General features: G+C 49.1%; 1 protein-coding gene across 3 annotated transcripts; it reads left to right on the forward strand.

Moving 5' to 3' along the window:
* The first annotated feature begins 58 nt into the window (after positions 1-58).
* MYF5 (myogenic factor 5) lies at positions 59-7530 on the forward strand. 3 transcript variants are annotated; one of them, XM_080393296.1, is made up of 4 exons: positions 59-2771; positions 3619-6376; positions 6863-6938; positions 7071-7530. In XM_080393296.1, the coding sequence occupies exons 2-4, from the start codon at positions 5870-5872 to the stop codon at positions 7262-7264; spliced, it is 777 nt and encodes a 258-aa protein (XP_080249422.1). In that variant the 5' UTR covers positions 59-2771; positions 3619-5869; the 3' UTR covers positions 7265-7530. The 3 variants fall into 3 exon arrangements, with proteins under 3 accessions (XP_080249422.1, XP_080249420.1, XP_080249421.1); XM_080393294.1 differs by having other exon boundaries at positions 6863-7530; XM_080393295.1 differs by having other exon boundaries at positions 59-2467; positions 6863-7530.
* The last annotated feature ends 13097 nt before the right edge of the window (positions 7531-20627 follow it).

A 20627-nucleotide genomic window follows, 5' to 3' on the forward strand; every position in this document is an offset into this window, starting at 1 on the left:
CCCCAGAGTTAAAACCCGCCGCCGACCTCAGCGAGACCAAGCCCTGAAGAGCCAGGCTTATGTAGTCGAGACAGGACCCGTGTGACCGGAGGCAGCTCTCGGGACAGATTTTTCCTTCGTTTTTTTCCTCTGAGGAACGTCTCCCCTTACCCAGGGCCGCACCCGCGGTGTTACTTACCCGCCTGCCCGTCGGCTCGCAGGGGGAGCCGGCAGGACCCGCAGCCCCTGCGGCCGCCCGCAGCGCTCCACGCCCCGTTTCCTCGCCGCGCTGCCGCCCCGAGGGCAGTACTGCGCCCCTGAAAATGTCCGGCAGTGCCGCTCTAGAGGCTCGCCAGGCAGGGACGGTTCTTCGGCCTTGTCCCGCACGTAGCGGGTGAGCTTACTATGGGGAAGCGTGAAGAGCTTCCCCACACCCCTCGGTCCTCGAGGAGAGAGGCTCAGCCCCGTTCCCTCATGGGCACCGGAGGGCTTGTCTGCGGCAAAACCGACGGGCCTGATACCCTAATGGGGCAGCAAAAGGCTGTGACACGAGCCCTCTGCCTTGGGGACTGGGGGGGCTGTGATTTCTTCCCAGAAAAGGTAACTCCCCTGGACTTCCTTGAGCCTGAGAGAGAAGGGAATGGGGTCCCTCAGTGAGGAAAGGGTTAAGATACAGAAAAAGGGGGGGGGGGGTAACAACACAGGAAGCCTTTCACTCAGGGGTGTAAAAAAACCTCAGCCTCTCTGAGGCTAGTGGAGCGGAGCTGGTCACAGTCGGAGCGTTACGGTTTGTAACAGGTTGGTTATACCCCCGGGCAGGGGCGACCACCAGGGAACACTGCCCTGCGCACGCACCGGGCTCGCAGAGCTGACAAAAGGGACGCTACTGCCTCTGCCTGCGGGCGCTCTTCTCGTCAGCTTTAACCCTTGGTTTATTTTGGGGGGGTTGAAATGTCACAGCCACGTTTCGGGAAGGTCTTCCCCTTCTCGGCCGGTTCGGGCACGGGTACATCCGTCTGAAGGGAAAGCTCTGGAAAGAGACAGCCCCGGGAGCTGGCTCTCCCATCACGGTGCCGTCCTTCCTCCCTCTTCGTGCCACCGCGGGCAGCCTGGGTTTGAAACCAGTCAAGTACTCGCTCTAATTGCTCTCTAATTAAATACTCCGTTGTAAGGAGTAATTGCGGTGGCACAGTGTGGTGGGCGCGTAGTGATAGGGCATTTTCCCTTTTTTTTTTTTTTTTCTTCTCGTTTCAAACGAACCGCTTTGCCTCGGGTAACCCTCGGGCTCTTCAGAAAGCAGCGCCACGGGGAACGCGGGTTCTTGCATGTCAGCTCTGCACTTTGGCGAAAGAGCGAAGCCGTTAGACTTTGCTTGTGTAGCGAAAAGGCTACATCAGCAGCAGAGTGTTTCAGGTGGGGTTAGCAGCTCGTCGCCTTCTTCAGTAATTCGTTGCGATCACCGCCGGGTCAGAGAGAACGGCTACACCCAGTTCTCAACCCTGATGCAGCGCCGGCTGACCCAAGCCCCGCAGGACCCGCTCTCGCAGCAGAGCACGAGCGGTGCTGAAGCACCCTCGAATCCACAGTGTCACCTCGACACCCGGCCAGCCTATTGTTAATGCTCTCACCCCGGCATTAACCTCGACGAACTGGCCCGTCCACCCCGCAGGACCCCCACGGCAATGTCTGCTCCAGCAGCCGGGTAACTTGAGCGATTGTTTGGAGTAAGTTTGCCTAAAGGAGGGGGTTTTTTTCATTAAATAAAGAAAATACCTCCCGAAGAGACTCTCGGTGACCCCCGCGGCTGCGGCTGACATGCCGAGCTTCCCACTGAAGGTCCTCAGTGTGTTTGCAATTAAAATGTTTGTGTTTGATATTAATAAGGATAATCTTTACCTAAGTCCCCAGCCAAAGCAAACAGGGCCCTGGGATCACAGAATCAAAGGGTAATAACTGGGTAAGGACAAGAGGTTTGTGATTTAATCAAGCCTTTTTCCGGAGGGGCTACACACTAAGTCATCGAGGTTTTTACACGAACCCTAGTGCCCACCCCCCCCTCCCTCCGCCCCGCTGCGGTTCATTTAACGCGAGAGGTGCAGGCTGGCCCGCCGCTCCCGGGAAGCCCGTGCTCAGCACCGGCCTCCCTCGACTCTACCTGCTCTGCTCCGCCCGGGAGCCACCTGCTCGCCCCCCGGCAGAGGAGGAGGGGTGCGGGAGCACCGGCGGGCCCGGCCCGGCCGCACCGCCGCCCGCCACAGCTGCCTGCGGGGCCGGGGAGCCGTGGCTGGGGGGGGCTGCCGTGCCGCTGCCTTGTCACCGCTCTCCTCTGAAGTGACGCGACCGAGCGTTGAAAGCCTGGGTGGTTTTTTTTATTGTGCATCTTTATCTTCCTCCGTAACACCGTCGGCAACCCAGAGAGGGAGGCGGGCAGCGGGTTCGGGTTATTTTCGGAGGTCGAAGGCAGGGCGGGCAGGCGTCAGCCCAGCAGGTATTTCCACGGGGAAAATTCCTGCTTGGATCGCTGCTGCTTTGGGGAGCCTGTACGATTTTCCCGGAGCTTCCACCTTTCTGTGGAGAACGAGCTGGGGAGCAGGGGCAGGAGAGGGAGGAGGCTGATAACTGAACCATGTGCTCGCTGGGCCGTCCCTCCGATAGCAGGAACTAGCAACTTTTCCCAGTCTCAAGGCTGCTAAAAACCCCCTCGTGTCCCTTTGATCTCTCCTGGGAGTCCCAGGGTGCCAGCAGAGGCCAATGCCTTCTTCAGCTGTCTCCTATACAAATCCCTCTGGCAGGTACTAATGTGTTTACTTAGGTGCGCACGGTTCCCAGCGCTGGGGGGAACAAAACGTTTCTCACACGGCTGGAAGCGCCCGACCCCACCAGCCCAACTGGGAAACAGCTTTGCCGGCGGGACGGCGCGGCGGAGGCCCGGCCGCGGGAGGGGACAGGCGGGGGCTCGCTGCGGCTCCCCGCGCCCATGGCTGAATGAAATGCGCCCCCGAATAACGCTCTGGCTGCCGGTTGCTGTCCCGCACCGGGGCCCAGGCGTCGACTCCGGCGGTCTGCGGGGGCACCGGGCCGGTTTTGAGGAGGTGCGGGGTGCTGGCCGAGGGCGCTCCGCAGGGCCGGGGACGGGCACGGCGAGGCGTGTCAGGCGGGCCCCCAACACCGCTCACCCCCCGGCCCGGTAATTTACGGTTCCGGTCGGATTTTCTTTGCTTAAATATGGGGGTTGGAAAGAGATTGCACGTTCCGCAAATGGTCCCCACATGGGATTGAATCCCTCCAGCAATAGGTGCGGCACGGCAACTGCTGCGGAGCGGGGAGGGTTGGGGCGAGCAGCGCTGTTTAAAGAGGTCCTGACACGTTCACCATTTTCTCTCTGCCCGTCCACAGGACCAGGCAAGGTCCGATGCTCAAGCTGTTTCCCGTTTTCCGGACTTGAGCCTCCTGAAATGCAGCATTATTTTCCTTCCCCCCCCCCCGCCCCCAGCCAGCCTTGTAGTTTGTGTTTTCTCTCCCCTTTCTTTAGTTTCACTCGCCTACTGCACTTTTGCAAATTTGTTTTGAGATCACTTTACCAGAGGAGCCGGGAGCTCTTAAGGGATACTAATTACAGATTTTTTTTCTTCCTGACAGGCTTTTCCATCCTTTCTTCCCCTTCCCCCAAAATATGTAAGGGGAAAGGAAACAAATTTTCCTAAGTCCTCAAAGACTTTTGGGAAAAGGCACGTTTTCCAACAACCCCAGCCCTGCTGGATTAAGAGTTAAAACTGAGCTAAAGCTCTGCACGCCGGGAGAGCGGGACGGAGGGGGCTGGCATTGTGCACCGGGATATCCACAGTGCGTGCTTGAAGAGAAACCCCTGAAAGCTGAGCAGAACCGCAACCGGCACTTTAAAGATCAAGTTTATTTGTGCACAAAACATAAATCTGTAAACAGGTCTATTTTAGCCAGCGCAAATGTGGTAAATAAAAAGGTGTGAGTGTGTGTCTGCACGCCACAGCCCAGCGAAGAGTTCAAGTTACCGTCGAGCAGAGCCTTCCGACGGCCGGCTTCTTAGGAAAACAATAGGGAACTGCCCCGTCTTAGACGTGGCCCAACTACACTCCAACCTGCACCTCGGAGCGGCAGAAGCCTGAAATCCTGAGCTTTCCCTTTCCTGTAACTTTACTCCATTATCAACGCTGTGCTTTTCCTACAGTATTCATTTCAAAGGGGGTTCCCCCCGTTTATGGCCCCAAATAAACCGAAGCAGTGCAGATGTAGCCTTCCCCAGCCTTTAGATAATTATGCATCCGCTCGCAGGAAGCAAGGTGTGTGCATGGGATTTTTTTAGGAAAAGTTTCAGCCTAGGAGTGGAAATCTACCTTTTGGGGTTTGGGGGGCGGGAAGGAGCAGATCGGGTCGCCCCGGCAGCCACTAGCGGCCGCCCTCCGCCTCGCCCGGGCGGCTGGGACGGCTTTCCAGCCGTGTGCGCTGGGGAGATGCTTGCCTACCCGCCTTGCTCACTTGAAGAGCGGCTCCTTGAGACAACCGGTTCGCCATGCCTGCCGCATTACCTCTTCCCGGAGAGAGGCTAGTTGTAGACGGCTTTTTCCTGGGCACACAGACTGGTTCCGTAGAGTTTGAACCGCTGCTGGGTCACTTGCTCTCCGTTTGAGTTAACCTAGGTCACATAATTTTATTCCCAGGTAGGGAAGGTTTCCTTTGCCTTCTCATAATATTTTCCTCAACTACAAAAGCCACCTGGATGAAACCAAAGGATTCCTGCGCGTTAGCAAATGCCTGTTAAATGGCTTCATTACCACTCTAATGACCCTCGCACCGCTCCGCTCAGCTACTGCTGCGGCTGGAGCTCTGCAAAGCTTTTGTCCCCGACTTGTGTAAAGTTACTTAGGGATTGCGGGGTTAGAAATTTTACACTTCCAGAAGGGGTTTGTTGCACTGGCAGCTGGGACGCATCTGTAACGGTACAAGTTTGCCTGAAAGCAGAAAATTAGCAAGCCCGAGGCACTGCTCGACTGTTGTGTCTCTAGCAGCACCAGGTCACACGAGCAGGAGAAGGAATGGGAAGGGGATTTGTCTCGGAGCAAACACGTACACTTTTCTTTCGTCAGTACCTTTCCCTGTGACCCGATCCAACAGCACTGAAATCCGGGTTTCCCCCCTCCCTGTCACTCCTGGTCACAGGTAGATGTGAATTTTTTGTCTCTCGGTTTGTAAATTTAGACGGTTGGTGACACAAGTTTAATTCCAGGACAAAGCACTCCTCAACATAAATGAGCAAATCTTAGGTCTGAAGGGAGGCGTAAATTGCTTCAGGTTAGACCTGGACCACAGGCTGCGGGGAATAAATATAGGCAAGTAGACACTGTAGGTGCTATGGAGGGGCTCTACGCTAACCCCCCTGCGGGGAGAGCCGGTGCCCCTCCCGCGGCAGCCTGCGATGGGAGCGTAGGGACGAGGAACGGCTCTGCAGGAAATGTCAGCGGTTCGTGCGCGCCCACTGCCCCTCTTTCTCTTTCCATACCAAACCTGCAAATTCCCAGACTTGATTTAAACTCCGGAGATGTGGCAAACGAGCTGTGGGGAGGTCGGTCATTAGAGAAGTGCCCAGCTCACGGCTCTCCAAAGGAGCAGCGCGGAGCAAATTGTCTCCTGGGGACTATAGGGGGCTTGCCCAGACAGCCCCCAGTAGGGGATGTGGTGGGATATGCTAATAAAGACTGGCCGCTGCGGACCAGCCTCCCTTTACATGTATATATAAGGGCCCCCCGCATCAGCCGAAGGACACTTCGTCTCAGGTCGCTAATTACTGAGGAAATTGCCTCAGTGCCTCGCCGAGAGCCCGTGGCTGCTGGCCCACACTGACGCCTCTGCGGCAAGGATGGAGGTGATGGACAGCTGCCAGTTCTCCCCGTCCGAACTCTTCTATGACAGCTCCTGCCTCTCCTCCCCGGAGGGCGAGTTCCCCGAGGATTTTGAGCCCAGGGACCTGCCTCCCTTCGGCGCCCCCGAGCCCCCCGAGCCCGCCTGCTCAGAGGAAGAAGAGCATGTCCGAGCTCCCACTGGCCACCACCAGGCCGGCCACTGCCTCATGTGGGCTTGCAAAGCCTGCAAGAGAAAATCCACCACAATGGACCGGCGGAAGGCGGCCACCATGAGGGAGAGGAGGAGGCTGAAGAAAGTGAACCAGGCTTTTGAGACCCTGAAGAGATGCACCACTGCCAACCCCAACCAAAGACTCCCCAAAGTTGAGATCCTGAGAAACGCCATCAGATACATCGAGAGCCTCCAGGAGCTCTTGAGGGAACAGGTAGAAAACTACTATCATCTGCCGGGACAGAGCTGCTCCGAACCAACCAGCCCCACTTCCAGCTGCTCCGATGGGATGGTAAGAGAGAGGCAGAAGTGATGGGGCTGTGGGGACCCCAGGAAGGCCCGCGGGCAGGTCGCCCTCACCCTCGCGTCCGGTCCCATGGGTGTGGGACGGGCCGAACACAGCCAGGCATCAGGAGAAGGTGGACGGTTTGCGTTAGAACAGGCCCCTTGTCAGATGTAACACTGAGCGTGCACACGGGCTTGCCGGGGATGCGGGGGGGTGGGGGGGCGGTAATGCTGCCGGGGGCACCCAGCAAGCTCCCGGGGGCTCGTCCCCGTCGTTCCCCCCAGCTTAGCGCGGCACGCAGAGGGGTAAGAGGGGCGCAGGGGGAGACGCTGCCCCAGCGGCAGCCTGGCCGGGGCGCCGCTGTCCCGCTCCCTCGCGGGCGCCGGGACTCCCTCCCCGCCGGGCCTTAAGGCCCTTTCCCCCGTGGGGAGCACCCCACTGGCCCGGGGGTGAGGGCGGCCGGGCCGGCACTCGCCCCTCGCTGTCTTGCAGGCCGACTGCGGCAGCCCCGTCTGGTCGGCGAGAGGCAGCAGCTTCGACGCCGTTTACTGCCCCGAGATGGCCCACGGTAAGCCCGACCCGCCGGCAGCCGCGGGCGCAGGGGGTGCAGGCGGGGGCCCGGGGGCCGCCCCGCTCCCCGCGGCCCCTGGGGAGGGCAGCGCAGAACCCGGCCGTAACTCGCTGCCGCCCCCGGCCGCAGGGTACGCCGCCGAGCAGAGCAGCACCCTGTCCAGCCTGGACTGCCTCTCCAGCATCGTGGACCGCCTCTCCCCGGCGGAGGAGCCGGGGCTGCCCCTTCGCGACGCCGACTCCCTCTCGCCCAGCGCCAGCATCGACTCGGGGCCGGGGACGCCCGGGACGCCGCCGCCCCGACGCACCTACCAGGCGCTATGAGGGGCCCGGGCAGGACGGCACCCCGCGCCTGCCGCCGCCTCCGGCGCCGCTGCCCTCCTGCCGGGGCCGCCCCCCTCGCCCGGCCGCGTCCTGCAAACGCTCCTCGGGCGAGGGGGGCCGCGCCGGCGCCGCTTGGCCCGCCTCCCTCCAGGGCTGGGGGCGAAGCGCCCCGGCCCGGGGTCCCCCCCGGGGCAGCCAGACCCGGGGGCTCGGGGCACACGCGCTACGCTGGAAACCCCGCTGCAAATAAAACGTGCTGTACGAGAGCTGTCTGGCCTGCTGGTTCTTTAAGTGGATCCCCGGGTGTTGGGGAGGGCAGCGAGACCCGGCTGGGGAGTCCGCCAGCATCCGTGTGCGGCCCCGGCCGCGGCCCCTGCCGGCACGGGGGGGACCCGTCCCATCGCGGCGGGGCCGGGCCAGGGCATGCGGCGGCTTGGCCGGGCTGGGGCCTGGGAGCTTGTTTCTCCCGTCACCAGTGGGTGTTAGAATTCTGAGACCGCTCATGGAGGGACAGAAATGTGGAGGGTCAAATTCTCCGTCCATTCCTGTACTGCTATGGGCAGTTTCCTTTATTTTCTGCCAGAGTACAAGTAGTATTTCAGCCATATTCCCTTTTTTACTTTTTCTCCTTCTTGTCAAAGACCTTGTTTCTTTCTCTGAGTATGAAGATGGAACACTTATGGCCCTAAAATTGCATGGTGACTCTCCTTTGTAAAATGTCTGTATGATCTAGCTCAGATACTCTGTTGGGGAATTTTACTCTCAGTCACTCTTGGGGCTCTAGCAGAGACAAATTTAGTAAAGTTAGTAAGAACAAACCACAAGTACCTCTTTCACAATCCACAAGGTACATTTCACAATATTCAGATTCCTAATGAATTTGGTCCCACCAGCCAGGATGAAAATTCATTACTCTATTTACGTGGGTCTAGAAATAGCCAGGTCAAGTCTTCATGAGCTTCAGAGTTAACAAGTATTTCCTTCCAGGCACTAAATCTAAGTCTTTCTACCATGAAAAATTTCTAGCCCTTTGCACTGCTCCAGTTGTAATCCAAAACTTTTCTAGCCCTGCCCCCCGCCTCCACCCCCCCCCCCAAAAAAAAAAAAAAAAGATATGTGGAGAGATGGGGAGATGGGCTCCTTCAGTGCACCAGAAATGTCTCCTATGATAAACACTCTGTTTGGGAAGGGATATACACCTCGCTAATGTGGAGTAAGGATGTATTTGCCATTTGTGTTTATGTTGTTAGCACTGGGTGGCCAAGAGGCCTGGCAGTGGTATTTCACCTCTGATAAATCTTTCACTTGAACCCAGCCCAGCTTAGTCACATTGCCAAAAGTTGCCACCTGACTGCTCTTTGGCAGCATCCCTGACCTGAGGATGAAGGAAACCCAGCACGCTGAGGGGACATGTCCCCCCACAAAGGGCTACAGAGGAAACGAGGTGGCACCTACCTGCCTGAGCTGCTCAGCTGGGCAGTGGGCGTCTGTGCTGCTGACACAGGGCAAGGCCAGCCTGCCCCTCCTGCACGGCAGCTCTCAGAATCACTTTCTGCCCAGAGCTGTGTAACCTTGAGGGAAGTGTTTTCTTTTCCTGCAGAGTAATTCAGGAGGAGTCTTTTCCAGAACGGGCCTTCTGTGTATATAGATAGGTCCCAAGTAATCATCGAGCAGAAAAAGTGGTTTGGAAACCCTAGACTGAGGTTGTGCAGAGTTACCAACAAGGTATTTGCACACTTTTGTCATTACAGATGCTTCAGGAGTATGCAAGTGTCTGAGCGCTGACAGTCTTCCCTGGTTATGGGCGATCGATCGCTTGCTAAGCCTTCTGTTCATAGAAATCCTCATGCACAACTCTGAACATTACTGGTTTTATTAATTATTTCTCACACATTGCTGCAGTGCTCGCTCCTCTCAACCAAAATACCATCCCAAGGATACCGCTTATGGCCAGGATCTAATACAGTGCGGATTATTTTAAACGATGGTTTAAAATGAGCTAAGCTGGGGAACTTTCAGCATTTTGTTCTGCACTCTGCTGACCTTGGCAAGTGATCTCCGGTGAAGTATGCAGAGTAACACTAGCAAATCACATGTTGGTAATGTACACCTCTCTGTGGCTGGCAGGCATTTTGAGAGTTGCAAAAAGGTCAATACTTACGAGAAGTAGCTTTTCAGAGAGTGAGAAGTATCCCGTCTGCGGATGTTTGTCCACAGCCTCCTCAGTCCTACTAGACTAGATTACAATCTGTGGGTTTTGTTATACACATATAGGAAACAAACTCTTAATTACAGGACATTTATAAACAAAGCTCCCATGAGCCAAAATGTGCGGTAATCCTTGGAAGGAATGGAAGTTAACCTCATGAAACTGCTTTTAATCCATGAATTGGGAAGAACAAGGTGTAAAAGGCTGCTGTCCTAGGAGATACGCTGTTGTGGTCAGATTTAGCACATTTAATAACAATAATGATGTATGAAAAAAATAAAATTATATAATATATACATATAGAATATAATATATAAAACAGCACACATATTATTAAAGCAATAATAATAATAATAATAGGAAATGCAAAGAAAGATTTGTATTCTATGTAACACATGTTCATTTAAGGAAGGCTGTGCTCACAAATACATGAGAAGATGTTGGTTCAAAACACCTGAGCTCCATTCCTGTCCACTCTGACCACCTGTCTGAGTGCTGCAGGCTCCAGGACAGCTTGCAGTGATCTCACAGGCAGGCAGGCAGGCAGAGGGATGTCTTGTAGTAGCAGAATAACGTAACACACAAGCTGCAAGTTTTCTGTCACTCTCTGCAATGAAGGGCATAATTCTGTGCAATTTTAAAAATACAATTAATGTTATATTTTAATTTACCTCTGAAAAATCATGCTTTTTTGGCTTATATTCTGACTGAGGGAGGCAGCTGTGCGTGTGTGCGTGTGTGTGCGTGTGTGTGTGCGTGTGCGTGTGTGTAGAGGTGCTTGTATCTTTTCTTTTTGTTCAGAAACGAAGAAGAGATCTCCAGTGAAATACATATTTTAAACTCGGACCAAAAGGCCAACTGTACATTACAAAACTAACACAGGAACCTAGTAAAGATCTCTTGAATATAACATCAAGACAAAAGTCCTGTGTGCTTTATGTTTGTATTTATGAGTTACTTGTGCGGAAAGCCACTAATTTTCCCTGTAAAAAAACATTAACCTCTTCTCCTGCGGTAAGACTTAAAAGTGATAAACTTTCAGTAATTAGTTCTTGGAGGCTGAAAGGTCTTGATTCTTGCTGTTTGTCAAAATATGCCTAGAAACACCCCACATTCATGGCTGCATTTCAGGGGAAATTCAGTGCCACCATCTTCCCAGCTCAGCCTGCTTGTCAGGAACAGTCAGACTTAGCAACAGCAGGCAGTTTACTCCTCCCCACCCCAGACCTTTTCCCTCCTTTTCCCTCCCCTCCCCTCCCCCCCTCCTCCTCCTCCTCCTCCTCCTCCTCCACAGGACCTTGACTCGCTCATCAGTTCCCCTTACTCCTCTCAGCTGGACCTTGGGGTCCCACAGGAGGACCTGCAGCTGGCCAGCTGATGACTGCTGACCTTTGGCAGGCTCTGCACAGCCTATCAGCCTTACAGCTGGCCACAACTGCCTTCCTGGCAACTAAAGACCTAATGAGCTTGGCCAGCTGGAGACTGGGCTGGGATCCTGCTAGCTAATTTGACCTTGTGTGAGGGGTGGAGGAGTTCACCCACAAATGTGGAGGTGGTGAGCAGTGCATCTGTCTGTGTGCTGCCCTGGGGTGTCAGGGCCAGGCTTCTCCTGCAGCCAACTGGATTAGTGAAATAAGTAAAAAATGAGACTGCAGAGCTGTTCTTTGTATGCTTTATTTGAGTTTTCTGTTGGGTGTTAGCTCAGGCTTTGCTAGTGGCCTTTGCCTTCACTACATCTCATGCTGTTTTCTCCATTCAGCCCAAGAGATACACCCCTCTATCAGACAAGGGCTGGACTGAGGGAGTTATTCTCCTTCCCAAACACAGTATGATATTTGTTTTCTTCATTCAGCAGGTGCCCCGCTTTCCTTCCTCCAGGAGGTTATGCACCCTGGATGCTCATGGACTGCGTGCCAAGCCCACTGTACTGCCAGAGTCCAGCTACTTTCTCAAAGGTCTTCTGCTTTCTGCTCCCAGAGGAGCTGATGGGCACCATCCAGTCCTGGAGCCTGGTTTCGTTTTGAGCTTTAGTAACATTATGGGTTGCCTGGCAATCTGCTGGAAGATGTTGGTGGCTGTGATGCCAAAGTCTTTGCTCAGCTGAGCTTGAAGAGGGTGATAGTGGGCATGATATATGAGGGTCAGTAAGCCCAGTGAGAGGTCAGAAATGTAGTTCAATGTCTGTATTAAATCAAGTGCATTTGAACCTGGTAGTCTCCGAGAAGCTTTCAAACCTGCAATAACAGCAGAGGAATAAATGTGTGAATTTTATCTTTATTTCTCTGATCTTCTATGAATATATGTTTTTGAAGTGTTTTTATTTCCTGGTTTAAAAATCTATATAACATGTATGCTAAGTAAAAATTAAATCCTATAAAGAAGACATAAAAGTTTTAGCTTTGATTTTTTTTTTTTTTAAGTGCCAAATCCTACCACTTGCAGCAGAACTCAGCTACCTAGCAGAGACTCAGGAACCTGACAAAGGTCTGGCTGTAGTGTAGAACTCAAGCTGGTGTGCCTATAATACATTATAAGGAGCCAAACTGTGTATTAAATCAGGTTTGAATTCAGCCTATTGTCTTTAATTGTTTGATTCCACATAATTTATTAAATGAATAAATTAATAACTCCTTAATTAGTGGTGAGCAAACAATGACTATAACTTCAGTCACACCTGTGTATAGCTCAGTGCAAAGACCTCATTAGCAAATGCACTCCTGCTCCAGCAAAGAGGCTCATTTTTTTTAGAATGGAATTATTTGGGTCTGCTGAAAACTTTCTGTTCCACTCATTTCTATATTTTAAGTAACCATATATGCAAGATGTTGTGGGTTTCTTTTTTTTATTTACTAGCATGAAAAATTACTAATTTGTTTGTTTTCCTGTCCACTTTTGTGATGCTTTGAAGGAAAACAATCGGTATTTCTATTGTGAAAAGTATTTACTTCTACAGCTGCTTTTTTGGAACATCTTAAAATTGAGCTGATAGCGCAATTCTAAATCTTGCTGCCTGACTGCTTTGAAAAGCAGAGGAGGAAATCTATGTGCTGGTCATGCTGAAGGTGCATCCAAAGTATATGTCTGAAATCCCTCCCTCAAATCCCTGAAATCCCTGCCTTTATAGACAGTAGACATTACAGCAAAAACTCTTTCTCAGATTTAACTGAATTATCTCAGTGACTAGAGGTTTATCATCAATTATCTCAGTAGCTTTAAAAATATTAAACCCCCTCAGAGGTAGTTGGAGTAGAGTTACTCAGGGAGGTGAGTGCCTTTGTGCTGGTCCTCACTGTCATAACTCTCTTTTTGTTGGCTAGTATCAAGCTGTTACTAGGAGCAGGCCACCAAACTCCCTTCTCCCCTGGGTGAATGCCTGTTGAAGACTGTCATTTTTGGTCCTATGACTCCTGGGTTTCATGAAAGTTGTGTCTCAAACAAGCAGCCGGGAGTCCTTCAAGCCTCTTTTTCTCAGGTGTATATAATGCTTGGAAGTGCTAAATGTTAATTGTTTAACTGCAAAGCTGCTGCAAATGAGCGAGCACCATTTTCCTGGGCACCAGCAGGACCTCAGTACTGAAGACTTGAGCAGCCCTTAAGTACTAAGGTTTGAGTTCATAATCCCTGTATGATTAAAGGGAGATTTTTCTGGGCCTTGTCTTGAGTTTAAGCATCCACCCTTATTTTCCTTGTGACCTCTATGAGAGCGTCTACTGGGTTACAGTGTAGTGCAGGAGTTTGCTCTTGGGTGACTTGCTCAGGAAGATGCATCCCATGGAGGTGTGTCCCATGCAGTGGGAAAGGGGACACCTTGGTAATCTGAAGCTGTTTGGTTGTTGGAAACATGGATGGCTTAATAACCAGTTTTGGAGAAAGTGAGTCTTGTAAATTGGGAATTCCCTGCAGAAGATGTACCTGATGACAGTAAAAAGGGCTCCTGCTAAAGCCAAGAAAGGTAAGTACCGAAAGCTGGGAGGCCAGTTGTCACGTTTGTATATGTAACTACTCAGTGTGAAGTAAAAGGGTGGTGACTCTGGGCAACTGGGAAAAAGTTTAATAACTCTAAAATCCCCCATGCCAAGCATGATGTAGAAGGGAAACCAAGTAAACATGGGCTGAGACAGCTGTATCCTACCAGTGCCTGAAATGCACATTTTTCACGGGGTACAAATTTCTCACATTTTTTTTTTGCCTGGGTGAAATGCAAAAATGACTGAACTTTGAAATATGAAACTTGTTATTTCTAAACTTCCTAACAAGTAGGACAGTGAAAGCTCCTTTTAGAAAAGTGCTCATGAAATTGGACTTCCCAAGCAGAAGCGGTCTGCTCCGAGGGGTGTCCCAACATGTCTGCCTCCCATAACCCGTGTTCCCATCTCTCTCTTTTATGTGGGAAAAAAAGGACTATGCCCTCCCCCCAAAGTATTTATTTTGGTGTATACTCTTGCTTTACTACATTGTTTCAGCACTACCATACTTCCTTACATTCCTATTTATAAAATAAATAGTCCTATTTTTATTACTGGGTTTTATTCTCTATTTTTTTCATTTATAAAAAGTTTTATTGTTTATAAACAATGTAGGTGGTTGTAAGAATAAGTTTGAATGCCATTTTAGTTTAATACGTATGGAGACAAATCTTTGTTTTCATGCAAACATTTAATCAGAAATAATGCATTACAAAGTACAGGTAGACAGCTAAGTTTATTATTGCCTCAACTCCACTGAAACCCCTGGAGTTTCACCAGGAACAGATTTGGGACAGAAGGCCTAGAATATAATTACAATATATTCATTGTCTCATGCCTCAGAAATGGACTGTTTATGTGCCAAGCTGTAAACTGATATTCATGATGACTGAAGCCTGAACAATGTTAAAATATCCAGACACTCTGCTTCAAACCCTCTGGTATCCAAAACTGTTCCTTTCCTCTCGAAAGGAGGGGGTTACTGCTGCTGAGGGTAAACAAGGGCAGGGGCACAGCTTTAGTACTCGAGCCGAAATAAGGACTAACTAGCCTGGCTGATGCTGAGGCTTAACAGCAGAGAGCCGGTGGCCAGGGTGCTGCCTGGGACCCTCCCCACCAGCTCTGTCCTCCCGCTCCTGCGGCAGAAGCTTCCCAAGCTGAGCCTTTCAGCTCAGCAGTCAGGAGATTAGCTGTGCTGCCCCCCCAAACCCCTTTTTTAGAGGGATTTTTCTTTAAATGAAAACCGCAGTGGAAAATTGCTTTTTATTGCAATTATGACGGATACAGTGGTTCACACGGCTTGCAGCGTGCTTGAGAGCCAGGGCCCACGCTCTGTTCACACACTATGGAATATCAAGTACAATCATATTTTCTGTTTTATTTGGCCATGATTTCCAGAAGCAGAAGACTGAAATTATGCTCACAATAACTGCAGTGATTTTTTGACTGTCTTGAATGCCAATCAGCTCTTATGGAATAGCAGGATAGGTAGTAAGTGCAAGGAATTCTTGAAGAGCTTTTTCTCTGGAGCCTATTTTTTATTTTTATTTTTTTAAAACCCAACTTTTCCCATCTGTGTAGTTAAAAGTAGAGTATAGTCGGAGAGAAAATCTTACTGAACATATGAAAAAACTATTCACATCTTAAAAACAATTTCTCGGCTCATTAATAAGATATCCGTGTGTATCAGATCTTAGAGTAAGATGTGACCAAGATTATTATTACGTCCTTTTGAACCAGTGGAAATACCTATGCGCAGGCATACCGTATATATGCAAGTTTTAGCAAGTTCAAGGCTTAAAAATAGAGGTGAGGAGGTCCCTCTTTATGGTTTGGGGAAAGGAAGAGAAACAGTATAAGTATTACCAGATTAGTTATGTAAACTGACATAGGACTTAACTTTGGAGATTGGTCATCCTATGCTTGACTGAGTCTTTAACCCCCAGTTAATTTTTATTATATATAATCCTGATATGTTAGACGTGGGTGTCCATAGTGTCTCTGGCAAAATCTTTCCACAGTGGCTTTATTATATCGCTGCAATTGTTGTGGAAAGCTCAGGAGCTTCGCTAGGGAAGTTAGAGGCTCATGGCAGACTGACCCTGCAAGGGTGAGGTTCTGCATCTTTTAAGCACCTGAGGAGCTCTGTTTGATTCTGATCTTGAAGGTCACTTGGTCAAAAGCTGTGAGTAGCACCTACAACTCTTCTTCCTCTAATTCCAGAAAGAAATTTGTGTTTTATGACTGCTTTTGTGTTCCTGTTTCTTGTTTCCTTTAGAAAAAGAGAAAAGCACTGTGTAACCTGGCTGAAAATGTGGGTTATCTGACAGCTGCCTGGACTGTAAGAATTAGAGCAGCAAACAAGCATTACTCCAACGTTAAGTAGTGGTGGGGCTTGGCCGAGCCTTCCGTCACATACAGCATGAGGTCACTGAGCTGCTCCACACAATGGGCCTTCCCCACTGTCGCCCTGTAGCGAATGCACACCTGGGGTGGGGGTTTCAAGCTGTAGCAATTCAGTCTGCTTGGAATACACCCGTGTTGCCTTTTAAAATGTCCCAGGAAACCTGCAACACTTGATACATCATATCCGATGGGTCAGTGCAGTCCCGAGATGGTGGGCTCCGCTCCAAGGACTATGTGCAGTGGGTTTTCCTACCCAGATAATTCAAAATTTTCTGATGATGTGCATGCTGATGTTGGTGCAGGTCGGCGTGGCAGACTTGCAGACGTGGGGCTCTAATTTAGAGCTGAAATTGGGGAGAAGAGCTTCTAGATTAATTTTGACACTGTAATTCTCCCACTGTGGTTAAATGAAATGAAACTGGTAAGAGAACAGAAAAAACCCAATCTGTATTGGAAGCATATGCTGTACAGCCCAGCCAAATGTGACTCGGATAGCTGTAGCCTGAAAATTGGACTTTATAAGCATAACACTGATCTGGCAGAAAGTGTAATGCAGCAGTACTTATAAAACTAAAACCAGTTCTGGAGCACCTGGACATAAGAGTACGATAATCTGTTTCCTTTTGGTCTTCATAAAAGTGCCCACCTTTAAGTGACACCAGACAATTGTGTGAGATTTCACTCCCTCCAGCCTGCAGAGAAGACTGCTGCAAGCTGAGGCCCTTTTGGGTGCAGGAATTCAAAGCTGAAGAATCCTTTTTCCAGTGGGATTATTCTTTTTATAAAGCTCTGTGTGTGTGCTGGAAAAGCAATTTATTTTGTCATTAACATGGGATAAAGCATCATTATGCTACTCAGCTGTCACTGGGGAGTATTTAGAAATGGTAAGTCTATTTTGGTCCCAGTAGTAGTTCTAATCATGGCAAAAATGCTTCTAGTCTGAATAATTAGGAAGTGCAGGCTGAGGTCTGATTTTTCGCCCCTTGCCCCACCTCACCCCAAAAAAGTTCTAAAATTTAAGGGGCAGATTTTCTAAGGAATGTAGGATTAAAAAAAATAATCCTGTTTCTCTAAAATATTGAAGTGCAGAATTTTAAATATATGACTTTAAAAAAAATCAACTGTACTATTTAAAGCTTTGAAATTTATAGGAGTTAGGCACTTTTCAAAATCCTATGGCATGCGAAGGCTCAAATTCTCCAGTGGGATTAGGTGTTTAAATATATTTGAGAACCAGACTGCAGAGCCACAAGGAGAGGTTAGGGATCCCAGTGCCAAGTGCATTTCTTAGCTTTACAGAATGCTGTAAATATGGTGAAATTCATGATGTACAGTGAGGCACCTGGGCCCCAGTGTCATGTCTGGGAATACATTATGCAAAGCAGGGCTTTGCCTGAATAGCAAGAACTTGATGAAAAGCATGTCTTCAGTGTCTTACTCTGGACTGGGATATAGTGTCTTCTCCCAGTCAATATTTTTCTTTCTTTCATGTGCCTGAGCCCTGTATTTCATGGTCTAAGCAGGAATAAACAATTCATTTACAAAGTAGAAGGTGTTGTGAAGTTGTTTCCCTTTTATTAAATAGGTTATCACTTACAGCACTCACATGTGATGTGTGAAGGTGAGTCAGTGGCTCTTTCTGCCTGCATCGAAGGGACTGATTTGATTAGAAGAGAAGAGAGTGTTTTGGGGCATGGTGTCTTCAGTGCATATTTGAGCTGTTCCATTGCATGGACTAAACCAGGTTGTCCTTCCTGCAGCTTGCAGGATGGCTTTGCTTCTCAGACATTTAATTTGTTCCTAATTTAGCTTCTTGCTTCCCTTTTCCCCAGATTGTGGGATGGATGAAATGTGTGGTACGTGATGCCCTTTTTCTGAAGGGCTCTGGGGGATCTTTTTGGTCATGTGGCTGGAAGTACAGCTAGTAAATGGCTAAACCACTGGTGTGCTCCGTTCTGCAATGAGAGCATATTGAGTTCTGTGACAAGATCACTCATGTATGTTCATGCATGTGATGGGAGTGATCTGCTCAGCCTGACTTTTGTGTGTGCTCCTTGTGTGATGAGACACGTATTTTGGTCACAAAGGAGGCATACTTCCCATTGTGCAGGACAGGCAGGGTTAGGGCTTGCAGCCCACGGAAGCCTCCTCACCAGTCTGTGTGGATATCCTGGACCAAGAGTTCTGCAACCACTGGGCTGCTGCAGAAGGTGGATCTTTGCTCAGATGCTGAGCTGTGAACAGGAGCTGCTGCAGCAGGAATGGCCGTTGTCTCTGCTGTAGTGTGGGAGGGAGTATGAGCAGTAGTAACAGGGAGGTCTTTTTAACACCACAACTGTTTGCTGAGTGACTCAGATAAATATTTCAAGAGTTTCTTGCTTTCTAGAGGAGGTGTCCTTGCCAAACCTGATCTTCTTGGGGTAAACTGGAGCTCTAGGATGACCGCAGCAAGGCTTCTGATAAATACCAAGTGTACACAGTGAAATAGTAATGTATAATAACTTATCTGCCTTCATCAAGTACTGGAGGAGGTCTCTTTCCAATTATGACCACGTACGTTGAATAGTCATGTTCAAGAAAGATGATCAGATATTTATTTATGTATTTATCTTTATTTAATTTTTATGTATTAATTTTATTTATTTATCTTTATTTATTACACATACATCTTCATTTATAGTATAGTATATAGTAAAACATAGTAGCTGCTGCAGTGACCCAGACCATTGAATGAGAAATGGAGAAAGAGAAAATTGTGTTGCCCACAGGTATTTGTAATCTATGTTGTTGAATTGAATGATGACTATATGGCAAGTAGGTTAATGAATTGAGGACGAAATAGCATCAGCAGTTGGCTCAGGCACACATGCTGGAGCATATTGTTGTGTTATGTCTGTAATATTACTGTGAAAATTCAGCTGCAGTGTTGCTGGGACATGTTGCAGGGACTGGGGACTGCCCTAGGATCCTACAGTAGAGCTCAGCATGTAGTGGTCTTTTTTTTTCCAGTGCTCAAGTAATTGGTGGCTTGAATACCCTTAGAATGAATGTGTATGTGGGCAGCCACTCATGGGGTAATTCTGAAGGATACAGCAATGTCCAGGAAGATTTTTTTTGTTCTCTCTCTGCATCATAGGCAGTATAATGTGGCACAATTCCCTACATGCCTATACTTTTCTGGCACCAGCATTTGTCTTTTTTTTTTTAACCTGTATCCTTTAAAATCCTGTGATGAAGTGACTTAGTGGTGGCAGTCACTCATGTCAGATTCCTGGAATCTTGCATGTTTAAGGATGTTAAAGCAGCAAAGTCCGTCTTGCAGTACAGAGGATACTTCTAACCGCTTATCCTGCTTGTGTCTGCTTATCTCTTCCCCCAAAGAAAAAACTGTTTGAAAAGTGTACACTGCCCTAATAAATCCATCTGCTATTACTAATGCATGACAAAGAGCCAGGCTGCTGCTTATACTTTTCAGAAGTTGTGAGGTGGAGTGGCAGAAAAATGCACAAAACTATTTTCCACCCGAGTCACTGGGAAAACAGATTAATGAATGTTGATGCTGTCCTCGTGTGTTTAAACTGAGCCCTTTTTTCTGCTGCTTCCCAATCTTCCCAATCTTCTCAATTATAAATAATGCTGATACACCAAATGGTACTGTCTCTCAGAATTATGGTTCCCTCCACAGTCCTGCTTTTGAAATTTTGGACTTCATCAGTCCTTTAATCTCATTCTCATGTTTACCAGGACTTTGTTCTGCAAGTATTAGGAATTACATTGGAGTAAAGATGGGCAGAACTAAGTTCATTATATGGCTCCGCTCTAGCTAGGAAATGTCTGCATCTACAAAGAACTTATCAGTCAAAATCAACCCCACAAATGATAGGAATATTTGAAATTAAAAAAAAAAAAACAACCACCACAAACCAGGCTGTTTAGATTGTGTTTTAAAACTGTGAACAGGAAATGGGTTAACAAGGGATGCTTTTTGGGGAACTACAGAAAGGAACAGAAGTCTTTCAAAAAGTGGCAAATTAAAGAGTGTCAAACCCCACCCTTGGAGATGATCCTAACTGTCCTGACCATTTGGCTTGCTGCAGCTTGTTAAATTGTAATTCATCAGTTTAAGAATTCATATTTGTATCTTGGCTCACGGCATTGATAAAGCTGTGACCAGCCCTCCTGAAATCATTATCTCCAACCTGACTATGCACCCAAACTTTCATCAACTGCCTGTTCCAAGCATGCCAGGCTATTAAACAAGCATCTCTGTTAACATACAGAGCAGCTGTCCACAACAGAAATGCTTAACAAGGAGGAGCTGTTTGATCCAACCATCCATTTGCTGGGTTGTGTAATAGCAGTACAGGGTAAATGATGCCGCACCTGCAATTCTGGTTACACAAGGGGTAAAGGGCCACACAAAGTGGTGTGAATGCAGGACTGCAGTGGCCACTTGACTCTTTTGGGGAAGGGGGTGACTTGGGAGCTTCTCTGGTTGGGATTCAGGGTCACCAGGGAGGGAAAGGATGTGAGATGAGAAAGGGTGCTGTCAGGAAGAGCATGCTTCCAGAAACCTCCCCATAGAAACTGAGGTGCTGGTAAATGTTGGTGCCCTCAGGGTTATTGGCATCTGAGGGATTATCCTGAAAAAAATCTCATTTTTGATCTTGAATGGCTGAAAGGAAGGATTTTGCTAGCTGCCATGATGCCTTTGAGATCTAGTGCTTGGATCTTGCCTCTACTGATAGGCATCTGAATATCTTAGAAAATCTGTCTGTAAGAT

Source organism: Falco punctatus, assembly GCF_963210335.1.
Source record: "Falco punctatus genome assembly, chromosome: 6".
In the NCBI taxonomy this organism is placed as follows: domain Eukaryota; kingdom Metazoa; phylum Chordata; class Aves; order Falconiformes; family Falconidae; genus Falco; species Falco punctatus.